This window comes from Symphalangus syndactylus, chromosome 24, assembly GCF_028878055.3.
Source record: "Symphalangus syndactylus isolate Jambi chromosome 24, NHGRI_mSymSyn1-v2.1_pri, whole genome shotgun sequence".
In the NCBI taxonomy this organism is placed as follows: Eukaryota; Metazoa; Chordata; class Mammalia; order Primates; family Hylobatidae; genus Symphalangus; species Symphalangus syndactylus.
Genome location: NC_072446.2, coordinates 37,220,236 through 37,241,276, shown reverse-complemented (window position 1 = coordinate 37,241,276; position 21,041 = coordinate 37,220,236). Strand labels below are relative to the sequence as shown.

General features: G+C 42.5%; 1 protein-coding gene across 7 annotated transcripts in view; it reads right to left on the bottom strand.

Annotated features, from left to right (window-relative positions):
• UQCC1 (ubiquinol-cytochrome c reductase complex assembly factor 1) overlaps nucleotides 1-21,041 on the bottom strand; it is a 117,971-nt gene that overhangs the window by 48,847 nt on the left and 48,083 nt on the right. For all 7 annotated transcript variants that reach the window (XM_055266675.2, XM_055266674.1, XM_055266677.1 and 4 more), the window contains 2 exons: nucleotides 20,724-20,781; nucleotides 1,104-1,212 (listed from right to left, as the gene is read on the bottom strand). In XM_055266675.2, coding sequence (XP_055122650.1) covers nucleotides 1,104-1,212; nucleotides 20,724-20,781 — 167 coding nt within the window. The remainder of the gene's footprint in view (nucleotides 1-1,103; nucleotides 1,213-20,723; nucleotides 20,782-21,041) is intronic.

Below are 21,041 nucleotides of genomic sequence, written 5' to 3'. Positions count from 1 at the left end.
ACTCAACAATCAGCGCTCTGTGTCTAGCTAAAGGATTGTAAATGCACCAATCAGCACTCTGTAAAAATGCACCAATCAGCATTCTGTGTCTAGCTAAAGGATTGTAAACACACCAATCAGCACTCTGTAAAATGGACCAGTCAGCAGACATGGGCAGGGACAAATAAGGGAATAAAAGCTGGCCACCCTAGCCAGCAGCGGCAACCGGCTCGGGTCCTCTTCCACACTGTGGAGGCTTTGTTCTTTCACTCTTCACAATAAATCTTGCTGCTGCTCATTCTTTGGGTCCGCAGCACCTTTAAGAACTGTAACACTCGCTGTGAAGGTCTGTGGCTTCATTCTTGAAGTCAGCGAGACCACGAACCCACAGGAAGGAATAAACTCTGGACACACCATCTTTAAGAGCTGTAACACTCACTGCGAAGGTCTGCGGCTTCATTCTTGAAGTCACAAGACTAAGAACCCACCAGAAGGAACCAACTCTGGACACACTATGATCTGTATAACCAACTATATTCTAGTGTTTTGGTTTCATTTTTCTATTGTCATTACATCCCATGTGACATATATATATAATATATTTCTCTTTCTCAGGTTAATTATTAAATGTACTAATGTACATTTTCAGTAGGTATCTTACCAGACTCTTCTAGGTTGCCAGTGATCAAGGAGCTTGAGTTTCAGTTCCTGAGGACAGTGCAGGCCCCATACCAGGGCCTCCCATCAGAACTAATTTATAGAAGGACTGGTTCAAATACTGAACTGGTGTCAAAGGTATAGTATCCTTAACTGGATTATCATTTGATTCCCTCCATTCACAAAATCCATCCCTCCTATCACCATGATTTGGGCTTTACAATCCCATCTCCATACAAGATGACTTCACACTAACAAATCACTATAATGTGTACAAACACATAAAGTATCTGTGCAGTATTAGTTTCCACAGAGGCAGAAAAAGTAACTTTAGCTGAACTGCTACTTGGTATTAGACAGCATTTCACAGAAATCTAAAAGCAGGGCCATTTTAGAACAGATAAAACTCCAAACTCAAACCCTTCTCTGGAATTGTCCAGGACGAGCATCTGACAGCACTCACTTACCCCCATGACTCTGCCGCGCTGCTGAACATCCTCCCACATAAAATGAACTATGATACGACACATGTACTTCCCACTCCGGCCTTCCTGCTTCATTCGGACTAGACACATCCTGGGTGGGAAGAAGACAAAAAAAGTCTTGGCTGTTTGCATTTTTCACATCACACGTTTCCAATGAAGGTCTCCTCATCTAAGAGTGAGTTTAGCAAAGGGCACCAAATCAAACTGGAAGTGAACTTATTTAAAAAAAAAAAAAATTTTTACTGAGCTATAACAAAGATACTATTAAGTGTATAAATCTTAAGTGTACAGCCTGATAAATTTTTATGTATTATACATACACCCACACAAGCACCACCCAGATCGAGGTACAGATTATTTAGGGCACCTCTGAAGGCTCCCTCATACCTGGAGGGAACCACATTTTGTTGTTAGAAGATAAACAAGTCTGAATCCTTCATTTTACTGATGAAAGCAGGCGTCCTAAAGACGGAAAGTAATTTGCCCAACACCAGAGTCCGTAAAACTGGGTACAGAACTGTGCTGTCCAATACAGTGGCTCCCCAGTGGCTATTGAGCATTTTAAATATGGCTAGTCAAAGCTGAGATGTGGCACAAGTTTAAGATTTCAAAGATTTAGTTGAAGAAAAAGAATATAAAATATCTCAATTTTTAATACTGCATTCATGTTGAAATAATATTTCAGATATACTGGGTTATATAAAATCTATCTTTTTACTTTTTCAAATGTAGATACTAGAAAATTTTAAATTATATACATGGCTTGCGTTATACTTCTGTTGGACAACACCTGTCCAGAACACAGATCACAGAAAGTATTATGATTACATTTGTGTAATTATCCAATTGTTTCCCCCACTAGAATGTAAGCTCTACTGAAGATAAAGATCAAGTCTGGTTTTTGTCAACATTTTATTTCCAGGGCTTAAGCACAGTAGGCACTCAATATACACTTGCTGAATAAATAAATGAACAAACACCATAGGGCCAAGTTTAGGACCTTTTCCCCTATACCACATTTGCCTCTAGTCAGTCCAGAGGGCTTTCTGCTCAGGACCTCACATAATCTAAACATATAAGAATTATATTTTATTATATACAGGAATATAAGCAGGGTCCCCAACTTTTCAAACTAGTTCCTCATCTCATGCATGACCATAGTTCATTCTTTTTTGTTTTCTCCTTTTTTTTTTTTTTTTTTTGAGACAGAGTCTCGCTCTGTCACCCAGGCTGGAGTGCAGTGGCGCCATCTCGGCTCACTACAAGCTCCACCTCCCGGGTTCTCACCAGTCTCCTGCTTCAGCCTCCCAAGTAGCTGGGACTACAGGCACCCGCCACTACGCCCAGCTAATTTTTTTGTATTTTTTAGTAGAGATGGGGTTTCACTGTGTTAGCCAAGATGGTCTCGATCTCTTGACCTGTGATCTGCCCGCCTCAGCCTCCCAAAGTGCTTGTTTTCTCCTTTTTGAGACAGGGTCTCATTCTGTCACTCAGGCCAGAATGCAGTGGCACAAACACAGCTCACTGTAGCCTCGACCTCCCGGGCTTAAGGGAGCCTCCTGCCTCAGCCTCCTGTGTAGCTGAGATTACAGGTGTGCACCACCACACCCAGCTAATTTTTTATTTTTTTGTAGAGATGGGGGTCTCAATTTGCTGTGCAAGCAGGTCTCAAACTCCTGGGCTCAAGACTTCCTCCCACTTCAGCCTCCCAAAGTGTGGGGATTACAGGTGTGAGGCACCGTGCCTGGCAGACTATACTTATTTTTATTGTTTCTCATTAAATAGCTTATTAAGCAGCTACAATAGGATTACTCATCTAAAAGACAATTCCTGTTATAATTATGGAATAGTTAATCCAACCTGACAATTCTATGTCCATACACAATTGATCTTGCCAATTAAAATCTACCAGCAATAGTATGGTACAATGAAATGATTACAGCTTGGCCTGTCTCAACATCTTTGTTAATAACTAAGATGGAGAAAAGAAAACATATTTACCAAATTTGCAGGTGACAAGAAGCTGGGCAGGAGAACAAATGTGCCAGATGATCCAACCATGAACCAAAAATACTTCAACAGGTTGAATCTAACAAGATCAACCTAATGGGGATAAATTCAGGATCCTGCATTTGAGTCTAAAAGAACAACTGTAAAAGTACAGCACAGATGAGTCATGCCTACCTATGTGTGAAAAGACTTACAGGCTTAAGTTGATATTATGTGCTCAGTAGGAATCAAGAGGATAACAATGTTGCCCTCCAAATTAATGTGATTTTAGATACAGTAATGCAAATATAATACCATCAATGTGTAAAGTGAGACTTTTGTTATACTCAACACAAACCAGAACCTATTTGGAATACTATCCAGTTTTGAACATTACATTTTAAGAAATAGGAGGACTAGAAGTATCTTAAGAAGACCAGAAGATATTTAACCTGGAGAAAAACAGGAAAGTTGACTTAAATATTGTAGAAAAGCAATTAAACTGTTTACCAAAGAGAATCAGGCCAGGCCTGGTGGCTCACACCTATAATCCCAGCATTTGAGAGGCCAAGGCAGGAAAATCACTTGAGCCCAGATGTTTGAGACCAACCTGGGCAACACAGTTGGACCCCGATTCTACAAAAAATATGAAAATTAGTCAGGTGGCATGGTGCATGCCTGTAGTCCTAGCTACTCAGGAGGCTGAGGCAGGAGGATCCCTCCCGAAAGGTCGAGGCTGCAGTGAGCCATGATGGTGCCACTGAACTCCAGTCTGGGTAACGGAGTAAGACCCTGTCTCAACAAACAAACAAACAAATAAAACCAAAGAGTTAGAATGAGAACCAATGGGCAGGCCATAGAGGGAGAAAGATATACTCAAAATTGAACAGCAAAATCAAAAGCTCATTAACAGGAATGTCTAAAGTTTTGTTTTTGTAATTTTAGAGACAGGGTCTTGCTCTGTCACCCAGGCTGGAGTGCAGTGACACAATCACAGCCCACTGTAACTTCAAACTCTTGGACTCAAGCCATCCTTCCACCTCAGCCTCCCAAAGCCCTGGGATTATAGGCATGAGCCACTGTGCCTGGCCTGAGTGTCTGAAGATTTGAATAATGAAACTGACAACCTCAAAAAGTAGAGAATTTGCCTGTCACTGAGAAGTGAATCAATGCTCGGTGGGAACTCGGGTATCTGACAGAAGGTTGACGACATGGCCGGGTGCAGTGGCTTACACCTATAATCCCAGCACTTTGGGAGGCCAAGGCCAGTGGATCACCTGAGGTCAGGAGTTCGAGACCAACCTGGCCAACAAGGTGAAACCCCGTCTCTACCAAAAACACAAAAATTAGCCAGGTGTGGTGGTGTGTATTTGTAATCCAGCTACTCCAGAGGCTGAGGCAGGAGAACTGCTTGAACCCAGGAGACAGAGGTTGCAGTGTCAAGATTGCACCACTGCACTCCAACCTGGGCGACAGAGTGAGATTCCATCTGAAAATAAAAAGAAGGCTGACTACATGATCCCAAATGAGATTTATTGATGTGATTCAAAATCTGTAGGCCAGGAGCAGTGGCTCACGCCTGTAATTCCAACACTTTGGGAGGCCGAGGCGGGCGTATCACCTGAGGTCAGGAGTTCAAGACCAGCCTGGCCAACATGGTGAAACCCCGTCTCTCCCAAAAATACAAAAAATTAACCAGGCGTGGTGGTACACACCTGTAGTCCCAGCTACTTGGGAAGCTGAGACAGGACAATTGCTTGAACCCGAGGGGTGGAGGTTGCAGTGAGCCATGATCACGCCACTGCACTCCAACCTGGGCGACAGAGCAAGACTCTGTCTCAAAACAAAACAAAAAAACAAAATACTGTAACCTCTGACCCCAGGTAGTGCTTAAGAAATAGCACTTTGTAGGCTGGGTGTGGTGGCTTACACCTGTAATCCCAGCACTTTGGGAGGCTGAGGTGAGTGGATCACTTGAGGTCAAGAGTTCAAGACCAGCCTGGCCAACACGGTGAAACCCTGTTTCTACTAAAAATACAAAAATTAGCCAGGTATGGTGGCGCGCACCTGTAATTCCAGCTACTCGAGACACTGCGGCAGGAGAATCGCTTGAACCCGGGAGGAAGAGATTGCAGTAAGCCAAGATCACGCCACTGCACTCCAGCCTGGGCGACAGGGCAAGACTCCATCTCAAAAAAAAAAAGCACTTTGTGACAACAATGAAACAGGTCACAGAAAAAAGATTTGGCTACTTTATAGGACACAGAGCATATTCCACAGCAGAAACAAACTGGGGAAAAGTTCAACAGTCCTTTTTCATAAGACTTTTCTAAAAGTTAATCAAATCCCTCATGTCAGCCTCTCACCTGAAAAGACGCTGTGTGTTTTGATGCTTAAGTGTTGTCAGAGGCCAATTCATCAACAGCAATAGTGAGGTAATGGAATTCTTCATTTATTTGAAAATTCTGTAGTTTGTTAATACACCTGCCCTCTGAGGTTTAAAAGGCACAGATTTTCTCAGACCATAAACTTTCTAACTGTATCAACATGGGATGAAGTGTTTTTTGTTTCATAACACAGTTTGTTCTATAGCCCTTACAGATAACAGTGGGCTCAAATGGTTATCCAGTTGAAAAGATAAGGCAAAATAAAGACACTTTCAAAATGGTGACTGACAATTCACTCAATGAACATAGGAGTTCCTATTGTGTGAAGGTGTACCGTTGGATGCTGTGGGGATTAGAGTGATGGCTAAAACTAGAACCTAGCTTTTATGGAGCAGTTTCCTCTAGGGCAGATAAGGTACACCACACATATACAGCCCTAAAAGGGAATGCCATAGATCTCCCAAGAGAAGAGTGCAATGGAGTTTAAGAGGATGACTTTTGGCTGAGTAGAATCAGAGAAAGCTTCATGGGAAATGAAACACTGTACCTGGATCTTGGAAGGATAAGCTGAAGTTGAACAGGTTGAGACAAAAGTCAAAGAGAATGTCCAGCTGATGGAATGTTCTAAGCAAAGGCAGGGCCATGGAAGAGTTCAGGATATTAATGTAACAATGAATACCTAGATTGTGGAGAGGACAGGGTATAGGATGCAGAAAACTGAAGCCAGAAAGGTCATGAAGAGCTTTGAAATGACTTGCTAAGAAAAAGTATGGACTTCACTCAGCAGGCAGTGGCCAGCTACTGGAAGAAGATTCGCTCCTTAGCACTGACAGCAGATGAGTCTCTGAGAAGTTAACCCTTTCTTCCCAGCCTCAATCCTATAATTAAATATATAAATATCACCAGGGCTGGAAAAGGACAAATTTGGTGAATATAGTCATGTACCACATAACAATTTTGGTCAACAAGAGACCACACATATGAGAGTGGTCCCATAAGATTATAATGGAGCAGAAAAATTCCTATCACCTGGTCTAGATGATCCTGACCTGGTAGAGGCCTAGGCTAATGTGAGTGTTTGTGTCACAGTTTGGTTTTTGTTCTTTTTTCAGAGACAGGGTCTCACTTTGTCACCCAGACTGCAGTGCTGTGATACAATCATAGCTCACTGTAACCTCAAACTCTTGGACTCAAGCTATCCTGCCTCGGCATCCCAAGTAGCTAGGACTACAGGTGCATGCCACTGTACCCGGCTACTTTTAAAAATTTTTTTGTAGAGACAGGGTCTCACCATCTTGCCCAGGCTGGTCTCGAATTCCTAGGCTCCAGTGATCTACCTTGGCCTCCCAAAGTGCTAAGATACAGGCACGAGCCACTGCGCCCAGCTCTATGTCTTAATTTTTAACAAAATTTTTAAAAGTAGAAAATAAAATTTAAAAAAACAGAAAAAAGGTTATAGAATAACAATATAAAGAAAGCTATATAATGCATGCTTTAAGCTTAAAATGTCAGAGTCAAAAAGTTTTTTTAGGCTGGGCACAGTGGCTCACACCTGTAATTCCAGCACTTTGGGAGGCAAAGGCAGGTGGATTACTTGAGGTTAGGAGACAAGCCTGGCCAACATGGTGAAACTCCATCTCTACTAAAAATACAAAAATTAACCAGGCGTGGTGGCGCATGCCTGTAGTCCCAGCTACTCAGGAGGCTGAGGCAGGAGAATCGCTTGAACCCGGAGGTGGAGGTTGCAGTGAGCCAAGATCATGCCACTGTACTCCAGCCTGGACAGCAGAGCAAGACTCTACCTAAAAAAAAAAAAAAAAAAAAAAAAAAATATATATATATATATATATATTTAAATTTTAAAAGTTTATAAAGTATAAATGTTACAGTAAGCTAAGTTTAATTTATTATTGAAGAAAAAATTTCAAAATAAATTTAGTGTAGCCTATGGCCAGGTGTGGTGGCTCACACCTGTAATCCCAGCACTTTGGGAAGACAAGGTGGGAGGAATGCTTGAGCCCAAGAGTTCAAGACCAACCAAGGTAACAAAGTGAGACCCCACCTCTACAAAAACCGTAAAAATTAGCCAAATTAGTCTGACTCATCCAGAGCAACTTCTAGTTCTGCAAGCTCTATTTATGGTAAATATCTTATACAAGAATACCATTTTTTATTTCTTATATTGCATTTTTACTGTACTTTTTGTATGTTTAGATACATTTAGATACACAAATACTTACCATTATAACTGCTTACAGTATTCAGAACAGTAATAAGTTGCATAGGTCTATAGCCTAGGAGCCATAGGTTATACCATACATCCTAGATATATAATAGGCTATACCACCTAGGTTTGTATAAGTATACTCCATGCTGCTTATACAATAATGAAATACCTAATGATGCATTTCTCAGGACAGATCCCCATCATTAAGCAACACATGACTGAATTTACTTTAATAGAACCATCATTTTCAGAATATTCTGATCCAGAAATATAAACTAAAGATTATACCTGCCTTTTGAGAAATATACAACCAGCAAAGATTGTTATAACCTGTACCTAATTTTGCTAATACTAACAGTTTAGAAGACATGGATTGACACCTGAAAATAAAAGGAGGGCAAATTCTTTTTTTTTTTTTCTTTTGAGATGGAGTCTTGCTCTGTCGCCCAGGCTGGAGTGCAGTGGCACAATCTCGGCTCACTGCAAGCTCCGCCTCCCGGGTTCACGCCATTCTCCTGCCTCAGCCTCTCAAGTAGCTGGGACTACAGGCGCCCGCCACCACGCTGGGCTAATTTTTTGTATTTTTAGTAGAAACAGCGTTTCACAGTGTTAGCCAGGATGGTCTCGATCTCCTGACCTCGTGATCCGCCCGCCTTGGCCTCCCAAAGTGCTGGGATTACAGGCGTGAGCCACCATGCCCAGCCAAACGAGGGCAAATTCTCATTACTCCTAGAACATTGGACTCAATAAGTTCAACAGACCTTTTATTGATGCAGAACACTAAATATTGTAACTCTTCATTTAACATCACAGAGAGATTCTTGGAAACTGTAACTGTAAGCCTAAAAACATACGAAACCTATTTTACCATAGGCTAAATGACATAAACAAGAGTTATATTCCTACAGTATATTTCTGGTCACAAAAACATCACTAAACTTCTAAATAAAGACCCAAAAGACTTCCAATATTAAACACTGAAATAATGTGAGCTATGCATACATTATGGCAGGGCACACTCACACCCACACCCACTCCAATAAGGACAATTTAGACATGCCAATTCACCTTGTGTGCACATCTTTGGGATGTGGGAGGAAACAGGAGGACCCAGAGAAAACCCACCTAGACATGGACAGAACATGCAAACTCCACACAGACAGTGGCCCCAGATGGGAATTGTTATTTTTTTCTTCATCACTGTTGTAACAAAATGACATTGAACAGAACGAGGTTAATTTGAAGAATTGCTATATAAAGCTCTGCAGCAAATTTCATTACACATAAAGTTGTAAGACCAAAGCAAAGAATCAATCTTCCTATAAACCAGAAGTTACTGAAGATTCCCATGAGTTCTACTGGGAAAATAGGATTCTGATCCACGGGGCTGTCCAATCACCAGTACCACATTCAGCTAATTAAATGCTCACCTAATTCTTTCCCTGAGTTTGTGAATCGAATTTACTAGGTAGTTAAGGACAGAAAAGTAGTCCTGTTGTGAAGGACTTTTTTGTTTATCCTCTTCAAGGGAAAAGCAGAGCTGAAGGCTGGGCCAAAATCTTAAGACAGTCAGCTGCCTGGAATGTCCAAACAAGTAGCTGAATACCAATTCTTAGGCCACCTGACCTTGAAGCCTATCACATTCAATTTACTCTTGTTTGATAACTGTTTTGAATAGGTAATACATGCACATAGTAATAAAAACCAAGTCTCCTTCCTATCTTCATCCCCTGCCAACCAGCTCCTCTCCCAAAGGCAACCTCAGCTACTAGTTTCTTAGGAATCCTTCCACATATAACCTATACACACACAAGTTTATGTATGTGTGTATTCTTTTTACATAAATGGTACCTTCTTTATCTTCCCTTTTGTGCTAGCATTCTACACACACTATTTTTTTTTTTTTTTTTTTGAAACAAGGTCTGGCTCTATCACCCAGGCTGGAAAGCAGTGGTACAATCTCTCAGCTCACTGCAGCCTCTGCCTCCTGGACTCAAGCCATCCTTCTACCTCAGCCTCCTGAGTAGCTGGGACTTCAAGCATGCGCCGCCATGCCCAGCTAACTTTTGTATTTTCTGTAGAGATGAGATGGGGTTTCGCCACATTACCCAGGCTGGTCTCAAACTCATAAGCTCAAGTGATCCTCCTGCCTTGGCCTCCCAAAGTGCTGGGATTACAGGCGTGAGCCACCACACCTGGCCAACATACTATTCTCAGATATTAAGAAAAAATTACATCTGATATTGGAATGGAAGGATGGAAGTGAAGAAATCTCAACTCCAACTCTGTTTCATACACAGACACCCCAGTGAAAACTTTTGGACACCAGAGATAATAGATTCCTACTAACTTATTTGACCATTATTAGGGTGACATCTGATTGACGCTGAATTCAACTAGTTTATCTGGCAATTTTTCCTATTCTAAAAATGACTAACAGGAAGAAAGAAAGAAAAAAAAAACTTAAATAGCAAAAACAGACAAGTGCTATAATTAACAGTTAACACAACTACGTGCCAGGCACCAGGCCAAGTGATTTGGATGCATTATTTTTCCTAATTTTTACAACAACTCCATGAAGCTGATACTTGTGTCCTCACTGTCTTCATTTCACAGGTGAGAAAACTGAGTCTTACAAACCTAGTAAGTGCTAAAACTGAGATCTGAACCTAGACAATCTGATCCCAGAGTCCTACTAAGGTTTTTGTTGTTTTTGCCTCCTTTAATGATTAGAACAAACCCTCCAGGATCTATTGACCCTATTTTTCATTCAGTCCTCACAAGTACGGTAATTTAAGCTTCAAAACTAGCATCATGTTAGAAATAGCACATCAGAAAAAAAAAAAAAAAGACTGGCTAACTGGAGGCAAGCATACCTATAACAAGAGTAACTGCTAGCAGCCTAATAGGAAAAGAGGAAATGAAAAATTTATTTAATAGGGACACGAAAAAAATAGCAGAGCAATTGAGGTTCAACAGATACAACTCAAAGACAATAGTCTGGCAAAATACAGTTAAGAGTTATCGGCCGGGCGCGGTGGCTCAAGCCTGTAATCCCAGCACTTTGGGAGGCCGAGGCGGGCGGATCACGAGGTCAGGAGATCGAGACCATCCTGGCTAACACGGTGAAACCCTGTCTCTACTAAAAATACAAAAAATTAGCCGGGCGTGTTGGCGGGTGCCTGTAGTCCCAGCTCCTCGGGAGGCTGAGGCAGGAGAATGGCCTGAACCCGGGAGGCGGAGCTTGCAGTGAGCCGAGATCCTGCCACTGCACTCCAGCCTGGGTGACACAGCAAGACTCCGTCTCAAAAAAAAAAAAAAAAAAAAAAAAAAAAGAGTTATCAGGACATCCTGAATCATTCAGAAAAGGTTGAAGTATGTTGAATGGTAAAAGAAAAATAAATAGGCCAGGCGCGTTGGCTCATGCCTATAATCCCAGCACTTTGAGAGGCTGAGGCGGGCAGATCACCTGAGCTCACTCAGGAGCTTGAGACCAGCCTGGACAACATGGCGAAACCTCATCTCTACAAAAAATACAAAAATTAGGCCGGGCACGGTGGCTCATGCCTGTAATCCCAGCACTTTGGGAGGCTGAGGCAGGCGGATCACCTGAGGTCAGGAGTTCAAGACCAGCTTGACCAACATGGTGAAACCACGTCTCTACTAAAAATGCAAAATTAGCTGGGCGTGGTGGCACATGCCTGCAATCCCAGCTACTTGGGAGACCGAGGCGGGAGAATCTCTTCAACCAGGGAGGCAGAGGTTGCAGTGAGCCGAGTTCGCACCATTGCACTCCAGCCTGGCAACAGAGCAAGACTCTGTCTCAAAAAAAATTAGTGGGGCACGGTGGTGCATGACTGTAGTCCCAGCTACTTGGGAGGCTGAGGCAGGAGAATCGCTTGAGCCCCAGAGGTGGAGGTTGCAGTGAGCTATGATTGCGCCATTGTACTCCAGCCTGGGAGACACAGTGAGACCTTGTCTCAAAAAAAAAAAAAAAAAAGAAAGAAAGAAAGAAAAATAAATAAATAAATAAAACAAAGTCAAAATGGTTAATAAAAATAAAAGACTTGAAGATCCTGCTACCCACTGCAAAACAAAGCCAACACTTGTCACAGACTCTGACCATATAACAATAACGTTGAGTCATTAAGTAAGCTATTTCACAATGCAGCTCACTTTAACTCACATCATGGGTGTATACCCTCATAATAAATGCCTAAATTTAACACTGAGAGGTCAAATTACATTTTGCCACTGATTTAAAGTCACAATGTCAGACCTCTGTTGGAAACGAGGGGGAATTGAGAAGGGCAGGGGGCATTATGGAGGGGATAACACACTTCCATGCTAAAACATAATAAATAAAAACTGCCCTTAAGAATGCAGGCTGGGCGCGGTGGCTCATGCCTGTAATCCCAGCACTTTGGGAGGCCGAGGTGGGCAGATCACCTGAGGTCAGGAGTTCAAGACCAGCCTGGCCAACCTGGTGAAACCTCATCTTTACTAAAAATACAAAAATTAGCTGGGCATGGTGGCAGGTGCCTGTGGTCCCACCTACTCGGGAGGCTGAGGCAGGAGAATCGCTTGAACCTGGGAGGCAGAGGTAGCAGTGAGCCAAGACTGTGCCATTGCACTCCAGTCTTGGCATTAGCAGTGACAGACTCCGTCTCAAAAAAAAAAAAAAAAAAAAGCAAAATATCAGTGTGCCAATCTGTATCCAGGAAAAAAAAAAAATGCAAAATAAACTTTAAAAACAATCCTGTAGTGAAAAAGATTCCTATATTAATTAACTAATCATTTATTGAATAAGTATTACTAAGCACCTACTCTGAATATAGACTGAATCTGTGCAGAAGCTACTACTCTCTGTTTAGGATCAACTCAAGCTGCTCCTCCCAAGTTTGATGTGTCACCCAGGCTGGAGTGCAGTGGCATGATCTCGGCTCACTGCAATCTCTGCCTCCCGGGTTCAAGAGAGTCTCCTGCCTCAGCTTCCTTAGTAGCTGGGATTACAGGCACCCGCCACCACACCCAGCCAATTTTTGTATTTTTAGTAGAGAAATGGTTTCACCATGTTGGTCAGGCTGGTCTCGAACTCCCGACCTCAAGTGATCCACCTGCCTCGGCCTCCCAAAGTGCTGGGATTACAGGCGTGAGCCACGGCGCCTGGCCTGATGATGTTCTTAAACCCACAATGTATTATTTAGGTTTTAAGCTTCACAGTACTATCTTTGTCTCTCAGTGATTCCAGTGGCTCATATATAATACTGATCTCTTTTACATATAAGAAAGGCAAATAACCCAGCTAGCAAAGTAAGGAAAAAAAGGAGTGTTCAAACATGGCACGCAAATATCTCTAAAAGGCAAGCATGGAGACCGGACAAAGGAAGAAAATGTCACTCACTAGGAGTATCAAATAATAAAGGGCTGAAGCTATCAATCCTGCCTTATGGAAAATAATAATAATGATTACTACCATTTACTATGTTCTGTAATGTGAGGCTTGTCACTGTAAGATGCATTTACACTCATTCTCTCTCTCCAGACATTATAACTGTCCCCGTTTCACAGAAAAGAAAACACACTCTGAAGAGGTTAAGTAACTTAAGTTTGCATAGTAGGGAAGAAAGAAGCTGGAATGAAGCCTGAGCTCCCCCTTTTTCTCCCATTCTGTGATAGCACAGCACCAAGAACCTCTTCCTGCTAAATAAGACAAATTGGAAGGCAACAACACTGTCTGCAGAGTTCAAAGGAACAGGGGAATTTCCTAGCTATGATTTCCTCCTGTCAGCCTAAATCTGGGAGGGAAGATTCTTGTTATTCCTAATGCTGACCTCCTGCCAGGTACTGGCAGCTCTGAGCATCCAGTCTTGCTCGCTCTGTTTGGGCCCTCTGACAATGCTAGTTGTGTTTTGGCCTTGTTTCTCCCACATGGTAGTTTATAAGCTGCTTAGAGTAAATCTGATTCTGAATTAATAAAGACTAGCGGGCACTTGGGCAGGTTCGTCACTCTGGCTGCTATGAAGGAATCCCAAAGGGGATTTTCACACAGCTTGTTTCCCTTACTCTGTCACCAGCTGAGGCCAAGAAAGCAGAGCCTAGATGGCTACACTGAAGCCCCAGCAGTGTGCTAATGAATGAGTTTATTGATCTGTAAGCTGGCACGCTGACCCTTTTCCAGGGCTGTGTACATGGCTATCTCCACCTGGTTTCCCAAACTCCCTCACCATGAAGCCTAACCCTTCTAGGGAGAGCATGAGGGCCACAGGACAGCCTGTGGGCAAACAGACAAGTTGGGTGAGGCACTTCCTGAAGCCATCTCACCTGACAATGAGCCTCCTCCAAGAGCTACACCTGGCCTGCAGCTTGCCTGTCAGATCCACTATAAAGAATAAGCCCCTGGGTACCAGGTATCAGCGCACTTAGGGTATACAATGTTGGTAAAATGCTGCTGCATAGGCCTTTGGTTTGGGCAATAAAGCTACAAGCGTGGGTGTTTGAACACTGCAACTCTGGCTGGGGGAGGGCAAAAGAGGATGTGCACATGGCCAGGGCTCACCATGTATAGCAGGCCTGGGGTTGCTGGAATCCAGCAGAAGCCTGAATGCCCTACAGCTACATCAAAAGTGCTGTGGTGGTTTTAAAGAGCCTCTGCAGAGGCTGCCAGTGTCTGCCAACGCAGTTCTCTGGCTGTGCTGAGACTGGCACCAGTCTGCTTTCTAACCCTTTCCCATCCCCACACTTTAATTCCTTCTCTTCTTTCCCAAAGGCTTCTTCCCTTCAGCTTAGGAAATCATTCTAGTGTTTCCCCATTTTAAAATAAAAAACAACTAAATGCTTCCCTTCTGAACCGTTTTTCCCTCAAGTGATCATCCCCTCACTTGAAACTTCTTAAAAAGTAGTTTACAATAACTTCTTTGCCTCTTAATTACTCCTCAATCCCATAGAGTCTGTTCTGGCCCCCAGAAGGCCAAGGTAACTGCTTTCCTTGACTATCCCCAGGCAACCCCCTTTCCCCCGTGATCCCATATAATCTGTACATCACCCTGTGCTAGTTTCAGGTTTACCTGTGGCCTCTCCCGGGACACAGATAGTGAGCGCCAAGAAACATGGGGCCCATCATACAGCTGGTGATCCATAAATGTTTGCTATGCTCATATGACATGTTCATACTCAGGGGAAGAGACCCCTATCCCCTGACCACCAAATAGGACAATCAGAAAGGAAGCAAAGTGTTTAGAAGGGGCAGGTAACCATAGCTAACTTCAGAGTTGTCTCGGGTCCGCCACTACTGAGTAAGTGGCCTGAGACAATTCCTTAAAATTGCCAAAACTGTATCCCCATTTGCAAAATGAGAGAATTGGACTAGATCTGTAGTTTTTAAACTGCATTCTGAGTTTCCATGGAACTACTTAGCGGTCTTTTTTCAGTGGGCATGTTGTGAAGATGTGAAGCAAGCAGGTCATTCCCACCTCCTTTTATCATATACATCATATATGGTGGCTGAGCATAAGATTTCATTTTTAAAAAGGACTCTGCTGATAAAAAGTTTGAAAACCACTAGATCCCTCTACCTGGAAGGCTTTTTCATCCACTCTTTCACTTGCTAACTTCTACTCATCCTTTAGGTGTCAATGTAAATGTCCTCTTCAGTGAAGCCTTCCCTGACTGACCCACCCCTAAACTAAATGAGGTTCCCAGCTTCTCCCCCATAGCCTTGTCACATCCTCTCACTGCACCTATCAGAGTTGTATTTTATTAGTGATTTGTTTAATGTCTCTCTTCTCACCTAAGCCCTAAGAGGGCACGAAATAAATTTGTCTGCTGTACACAGTACCTTTAATCAAGAGAAAAAATGCCATAATTTTATGAATCTATGTTTAAGTAGGTACTTAAGTATTAATTAATGTTAAGTATTTAATTCGCTACTTTAGTAGTTATAATTACTAAAGAGGAAAGCAACTTAATGCTTTGAGTTAGCCAGACCAGCACCTGAATTTCCTCTCCACCACATTCTAACTACTTCTTTGGGAAAGTTATCTGACTTCTCTAAGCCCCTGATCCCTCATATGTAAAATGAGAATAAAGTAGTTGTGAGCATGTGTGAAATAATATATGTAAATAAATAAATGATAATATACACAAAACACCTAGTAGTAATTATATTTATGAAATACCTGACTTTAAAAAAAATCTTTAAAAACAGACTACATTTTACTCCCTCTCCATCCTACCTCCATCGCAGGTATGTTCTAATTTTATTTGTTCCATTCCATTTTATAAAATTAATTTCTGCATTGAGAAGGTACTAGTGCTCCATGACAATTTCAAAAGGGGAGTCTCTACAAATCTGTTAACACTTATAATGCCAACACAAATTCCAACTACATAAATCTCCCTGCCCAGAAAGGAAGGCTTCAAAGCAGAGATAATACCTGAATTAGATACTGAAGGAAAAACAGGAATTTGTCAGGTAGAGAGGCGGGGGAAGGGCCTTCTAGGCAGAAGAAACTTTGTGCAGAAGACTTGATATTTCTACTATAAAGTTTTGCTTTTTCTTGCAGAGAAGGGAGTAGTGATGGTAATGGTGCCTAGAATAGCAACAAATGAGACTAGTAAAGGCACCATAGGTCACATTTGATCAGATGTGAATGCCATGATATGAAACTTTTATTTTCTGAGATAAAGTCTCGCTCTGTCGTCTAGGCTGGAGTGCGTGGCGCCATCTCAGCTCACTGCAACCCCAGCTTCCCAGGTTCAAGCGATTCTCGTGCTTTAGCCTCCTGAGTAGCTGGGACTACAGGTGCCCGCCACCATGCCTGGCTAATTTTTTTGTATTTTTATTAGAGACAGGGTTTCACCATGTTGGCCAAGCTGGTCTCGAACTCCTAACCTCGGGTGATCTGCCCACCTCAGCCTCCCAAAGTGCTGGGATTACAACCGTGAGCCACTGGGCCCGGCCAAAACTTGTATTTTATTCTGAGAACAATGGAGAACATTAAGGAGTGACTGCATGTGTGTGCGTATGTGTGTGTGTGTTTGTGTACTGACCCCATTTGTACTGAGAAGGCCAATGGAATGGGGATAGGGAAGCTAGAGGCCAAAGACCACTTTTCAAGTACTGTTGGTTGCAACTCAGTGAAATCAATTTAGTGGGTGACATCATCAATGTCTGTTTAAAATGAATTCAAATGGAATAGAAAATATCGGGAGTTCCCTCTCTCGGCCTTGGAGCCTCCCTCCCTCTGTCTCTGTACAGGGGAGCTGCTTCTTCCTTCCCCCTTCTTTCTTGCCTATTAAACTCCTTGCTCCTTAAAACAAAAGAAAGAAAGAGAGAGAGAGAGAGAGAGAGAGAGAGAGAGAGAGAGAGAGAAAGAAAGAAAGAAAGAAAGAAAGAAAGAAAGAAAGAAAGAAAGAAGGAAAGAAAGAAAGAAAAGAAAAGACAAGACAAGACAAGACAGGACCAGAGATTACCTGACATTATAAGGATAAATTTTACAGAACTTCTGTATCAGATTCATGTGTCCATTCATGTGTCCATTCTGGTCACAAAGTAACATGCATTTGTTACTATGGGTCAGAGTCAAAAAAATTTTGAGTTAGGTGACTGAGCAGGTGAAGGGGTGAGAGAAGAGACAAAGGAGGGCTCCCAGGTTTCTGGTGTGGGCATGATGCCAGTGGCCAAGATAGGGAATAGGGGAGGAGGCCTGCTTTTATCAAGTCCATGTGGGGATGCTGGACAGCGCAGACAGTGGCCTCTCTCAGCATTTTTTCAGCAGCCACAGTCAATACTAATCTTGTTCAGCAAAGACAATGAACACATAGTCATTGCAGCTGCAAGCTCAAGTGAGTATACAACCGATAAGGGTCCTCTAGGAGCTGGAGGGCGTCCCAGTCCTAAATCCTAAACCACAGAAAAACTGTGAAACTAAAAAAATCAGACAGGATAAGTGAAACACCATTTCCTCCAGGGAACTAACAGGGCGTGAGAAATCTTGTCCTTATTCTAAGAGTCAACAGGGAACCCTTACCCTTGGGAACCTAAGCAAACCTTCTGAAATGTCAGCCACCAGGGTATTTTTGTTTATTAGTAGTTTGTTTGGTTTTGGTTTTGTTTAGGGGAGGAGGCGTTATTTCTACTTTGCTAACTGTTTTCTAAGCCTCCTCCCCCACCCCATACTACCACCTCCAAGAGGTACTTCAACCCCTACGCCTCCAGCAAGTCCACTGAGTCCTATAACCTTGATGTGGCTATCCTTCAGTTACCCTCCTGGAGCTTCAGGCTAAGAGAGCAGGGCCAATAGAACATGGCTTCTCCACAGACTTGGGGTGGATCCATGATCCCTCCTAACAGCCTGCCCACCCCGCCCCCACACGATTCCATTAGAAGAAAGAGTTCTCCAATTCTTGGAGGATCACAGCACAACTGAGCCCCAAACTAACTACTTTCCTGGTGACCCTTCCACTACATTCCTCAATAAACCTGCCCCAGACACATCAGGCAACTGGCTGCCCTCAAATACTCCATGTTCTTGTACACGTTCTATCTTTTGCTCCTAATATTCCCTCAATCTAAAATGCCCACCCTTTCTCTGACAGAAATTCTAGTCACTCTTCGTGGTGCATCTCAAAGGTCACCTCTACCACAAAGCCACTCTTTATCCAACACTCCACCCCATCACCAAATCTGGATTTAGTTACACCACTTTGTGCTTCCACTGCATCTGCCTGTGTCTTGGGCGCAGCATTTCTTTCACTGTTGTGCATTATAAGCAATCATGCTATATGTCTGTTTTCCATTAGACTTACGTTTCTTCAAGATAAAGACACAGAGTCTGTATCTGATTTGCCCAAAAGAAATTACCAGAAAAGAACACATGTCATACCCTTCTCTCCAACATCCCATGGTTCTGCACACACAGGAGGTCCTCAAGAAGAGTGCTGATTCAAACTGAAAAGCTACAGATTCTTTCCACCAAAACCTGCAGATCATCAGAACTAGGCAAGAGAAAGAGTGGAAGGGGAATCAAGTATAGATTTGAAGCAGACAGCTTCCCTCTCTCGATTGAACTGGGGGTGGTACACTCTACTCCTCAGAAATTAAACCAACCTCAGCAAGGAAGATTCAGCAGGCACAGTTTGGAAACTTTAAAGAACTATAAGTAGCTTCGAGGTTCTCCCAGTTGCTGTTAGTCGGGTATTGACCTTGGGATGTGGTCACAAGGATTATATATTTTATTTTATTTTGCCATCCACTCCCTCTAACACTGATACCTCTAGCTATATGGGCAATAAAGAGTCTTTCATACAGGTTCTGAATATTATCTTTGAGTTCCCCTAGCCTTCTTGCAACCCTCCCACCTTTCCAGTGAGTAATTTTACAGTGCCACCTCTACAGCCCTCCTCTCTCAAAAAAGCACTTTTTCCCTTCAATATATGCAGCTTCCTTCCCTGAATGCTATGCCTTAACCTTCACCATTAAGACAACAGGAAGGCAGTGTGCCTCCTAAGCTACCTGATGCGTGGCACATTTCAAAGAACTAACAGGTAGAAGTATAAGCGTTTTGATAGTTGCAGCTTCCTTTGTGATCCTATAAGTACTTCTTACTCATATTTATTATATAACTTAGGCGTTCTGATTTATAATTGACCATTTTACACATCTTATCTCCCTCACTAGACTGTGAGCTTCTTGAGAACTATTCCCTAGTTCCCATAAAGTGCCCAGGATATGGTGTGCACTTAATAAACTACTGCTTAGAAAAAGATAGCATAGGCTGGGCACGGTGGCTCACGCCTGTAATCTCAGCGCTTTGGGAAGCCGAGGCAGGTGGATCACTTGAGGTCAGGAGATTGAGACCAGCCTGGCCAAGATGGTGGAACTCTGTCTCTACTAAAATCATCTGGGCGTGGTGGTGCGCTCCTGTAATCCCAGCTACTTGGGGGGCTGAGGCACAAGAATCGCTTGAACCCGGGAGACGGAGGTTGTAGTGAGCCACAATTGCACCACTGCACTCCAGCCTAGGCAGCACAGTGAGACTATGTCTAAAAAAAAAAAAAAAAAAAAAAAAAAAAAGAAAAAGAAAAAGAAAAAAAGAAAAAAAAAAGCATAAAATAAACTGCCACCTTAGGCCCCTAAGCCGAACTCAGTGTAACTGTGTGAGTACAGAGGAAGAAACATTTCAGAGGTGATCAAAAGCAAAAAGTATATAGTAGTCAGTTGTGTGATGCAAAGGCTCAGCTGAAGGCAGTCTCAAACAAGGGTCCTTTTGACAGGGCAGCCATTCCCATGTTCCTCAGATACTCACTATGGTCAAAGTAGTAAACTTAGTTCTCCAGAATTTACTTTCCCAAGATCTGGCAGTTCAAAAAATACATTCCCCAGCCCCCAACTTCAACGACTCTCCTATATCCTTCTGACCTTTAATACTGTGTAACATTAGATGAAAAATTGATTTTTTTTGGCTACTTATTTCACAGCTGAAGAAAAAATATACTGTTTAAGGTGTTAAATATTTTTACATGCAACAAACCTGGCATGAGGCTAACTTGTATGCACATTTTAGAGGTACAGGCGTAAATGTCAGTGCTATAATTTGTTATAGGTTTCTGATGACCAGCAATGAAAATGACCACGGATTCTCACAATTCAAACCACTTTTACGTAAATGTGAACTTTCCTAAAACAGCCAAGGGAGAGAAAACTTTCCATCCAAGCTCATAGAGTCTGTTAAGAGATACTGATTGCATTGTTCACTGGGTTAGGTGTTCTTTGAAAAAATCCTACAAATATTAGTTTCCTTCTGGGCCTATGCTTTGACCTTTAATAAAAATGTGCTTCAAGACACCAGTTATTAAAATGAATGGAACAGTTTTTAACACCTGAACAACTGCCATTTCATATAATCAGCCCTGCTGAAGGCTATACCTTATAAGTCAGCAGTGTTTAAAAAAATACATTTGGTGACTTTGGTGACTTCATTTAAATTGCTCACTTACCAGACGTGGAGTAGAGTTATAAGAAACCATGAATTGAATGTATCAGGCATCTGACACCCTAGAAAATAACAATAAGGTATAAGTATGTGAGGGTTTAAAGGAAGCATATTGACCATATTTTAAATATTGGCAGGCACGGCACTTACGGTGCTCTCTGATTATGCTATTGCAGAAAAGTCCAGTAGAACAATAGAGTGAGACCACAGGATAAAAGAACTTTGAATCATAGCGCACCAGGAGTAAAAGAAAAAAAAAAGGATTGCGATGGCTCACGCCTGTAATCCCAGCACTTTGGGAGGCCGAGGTGGGCAGATCACC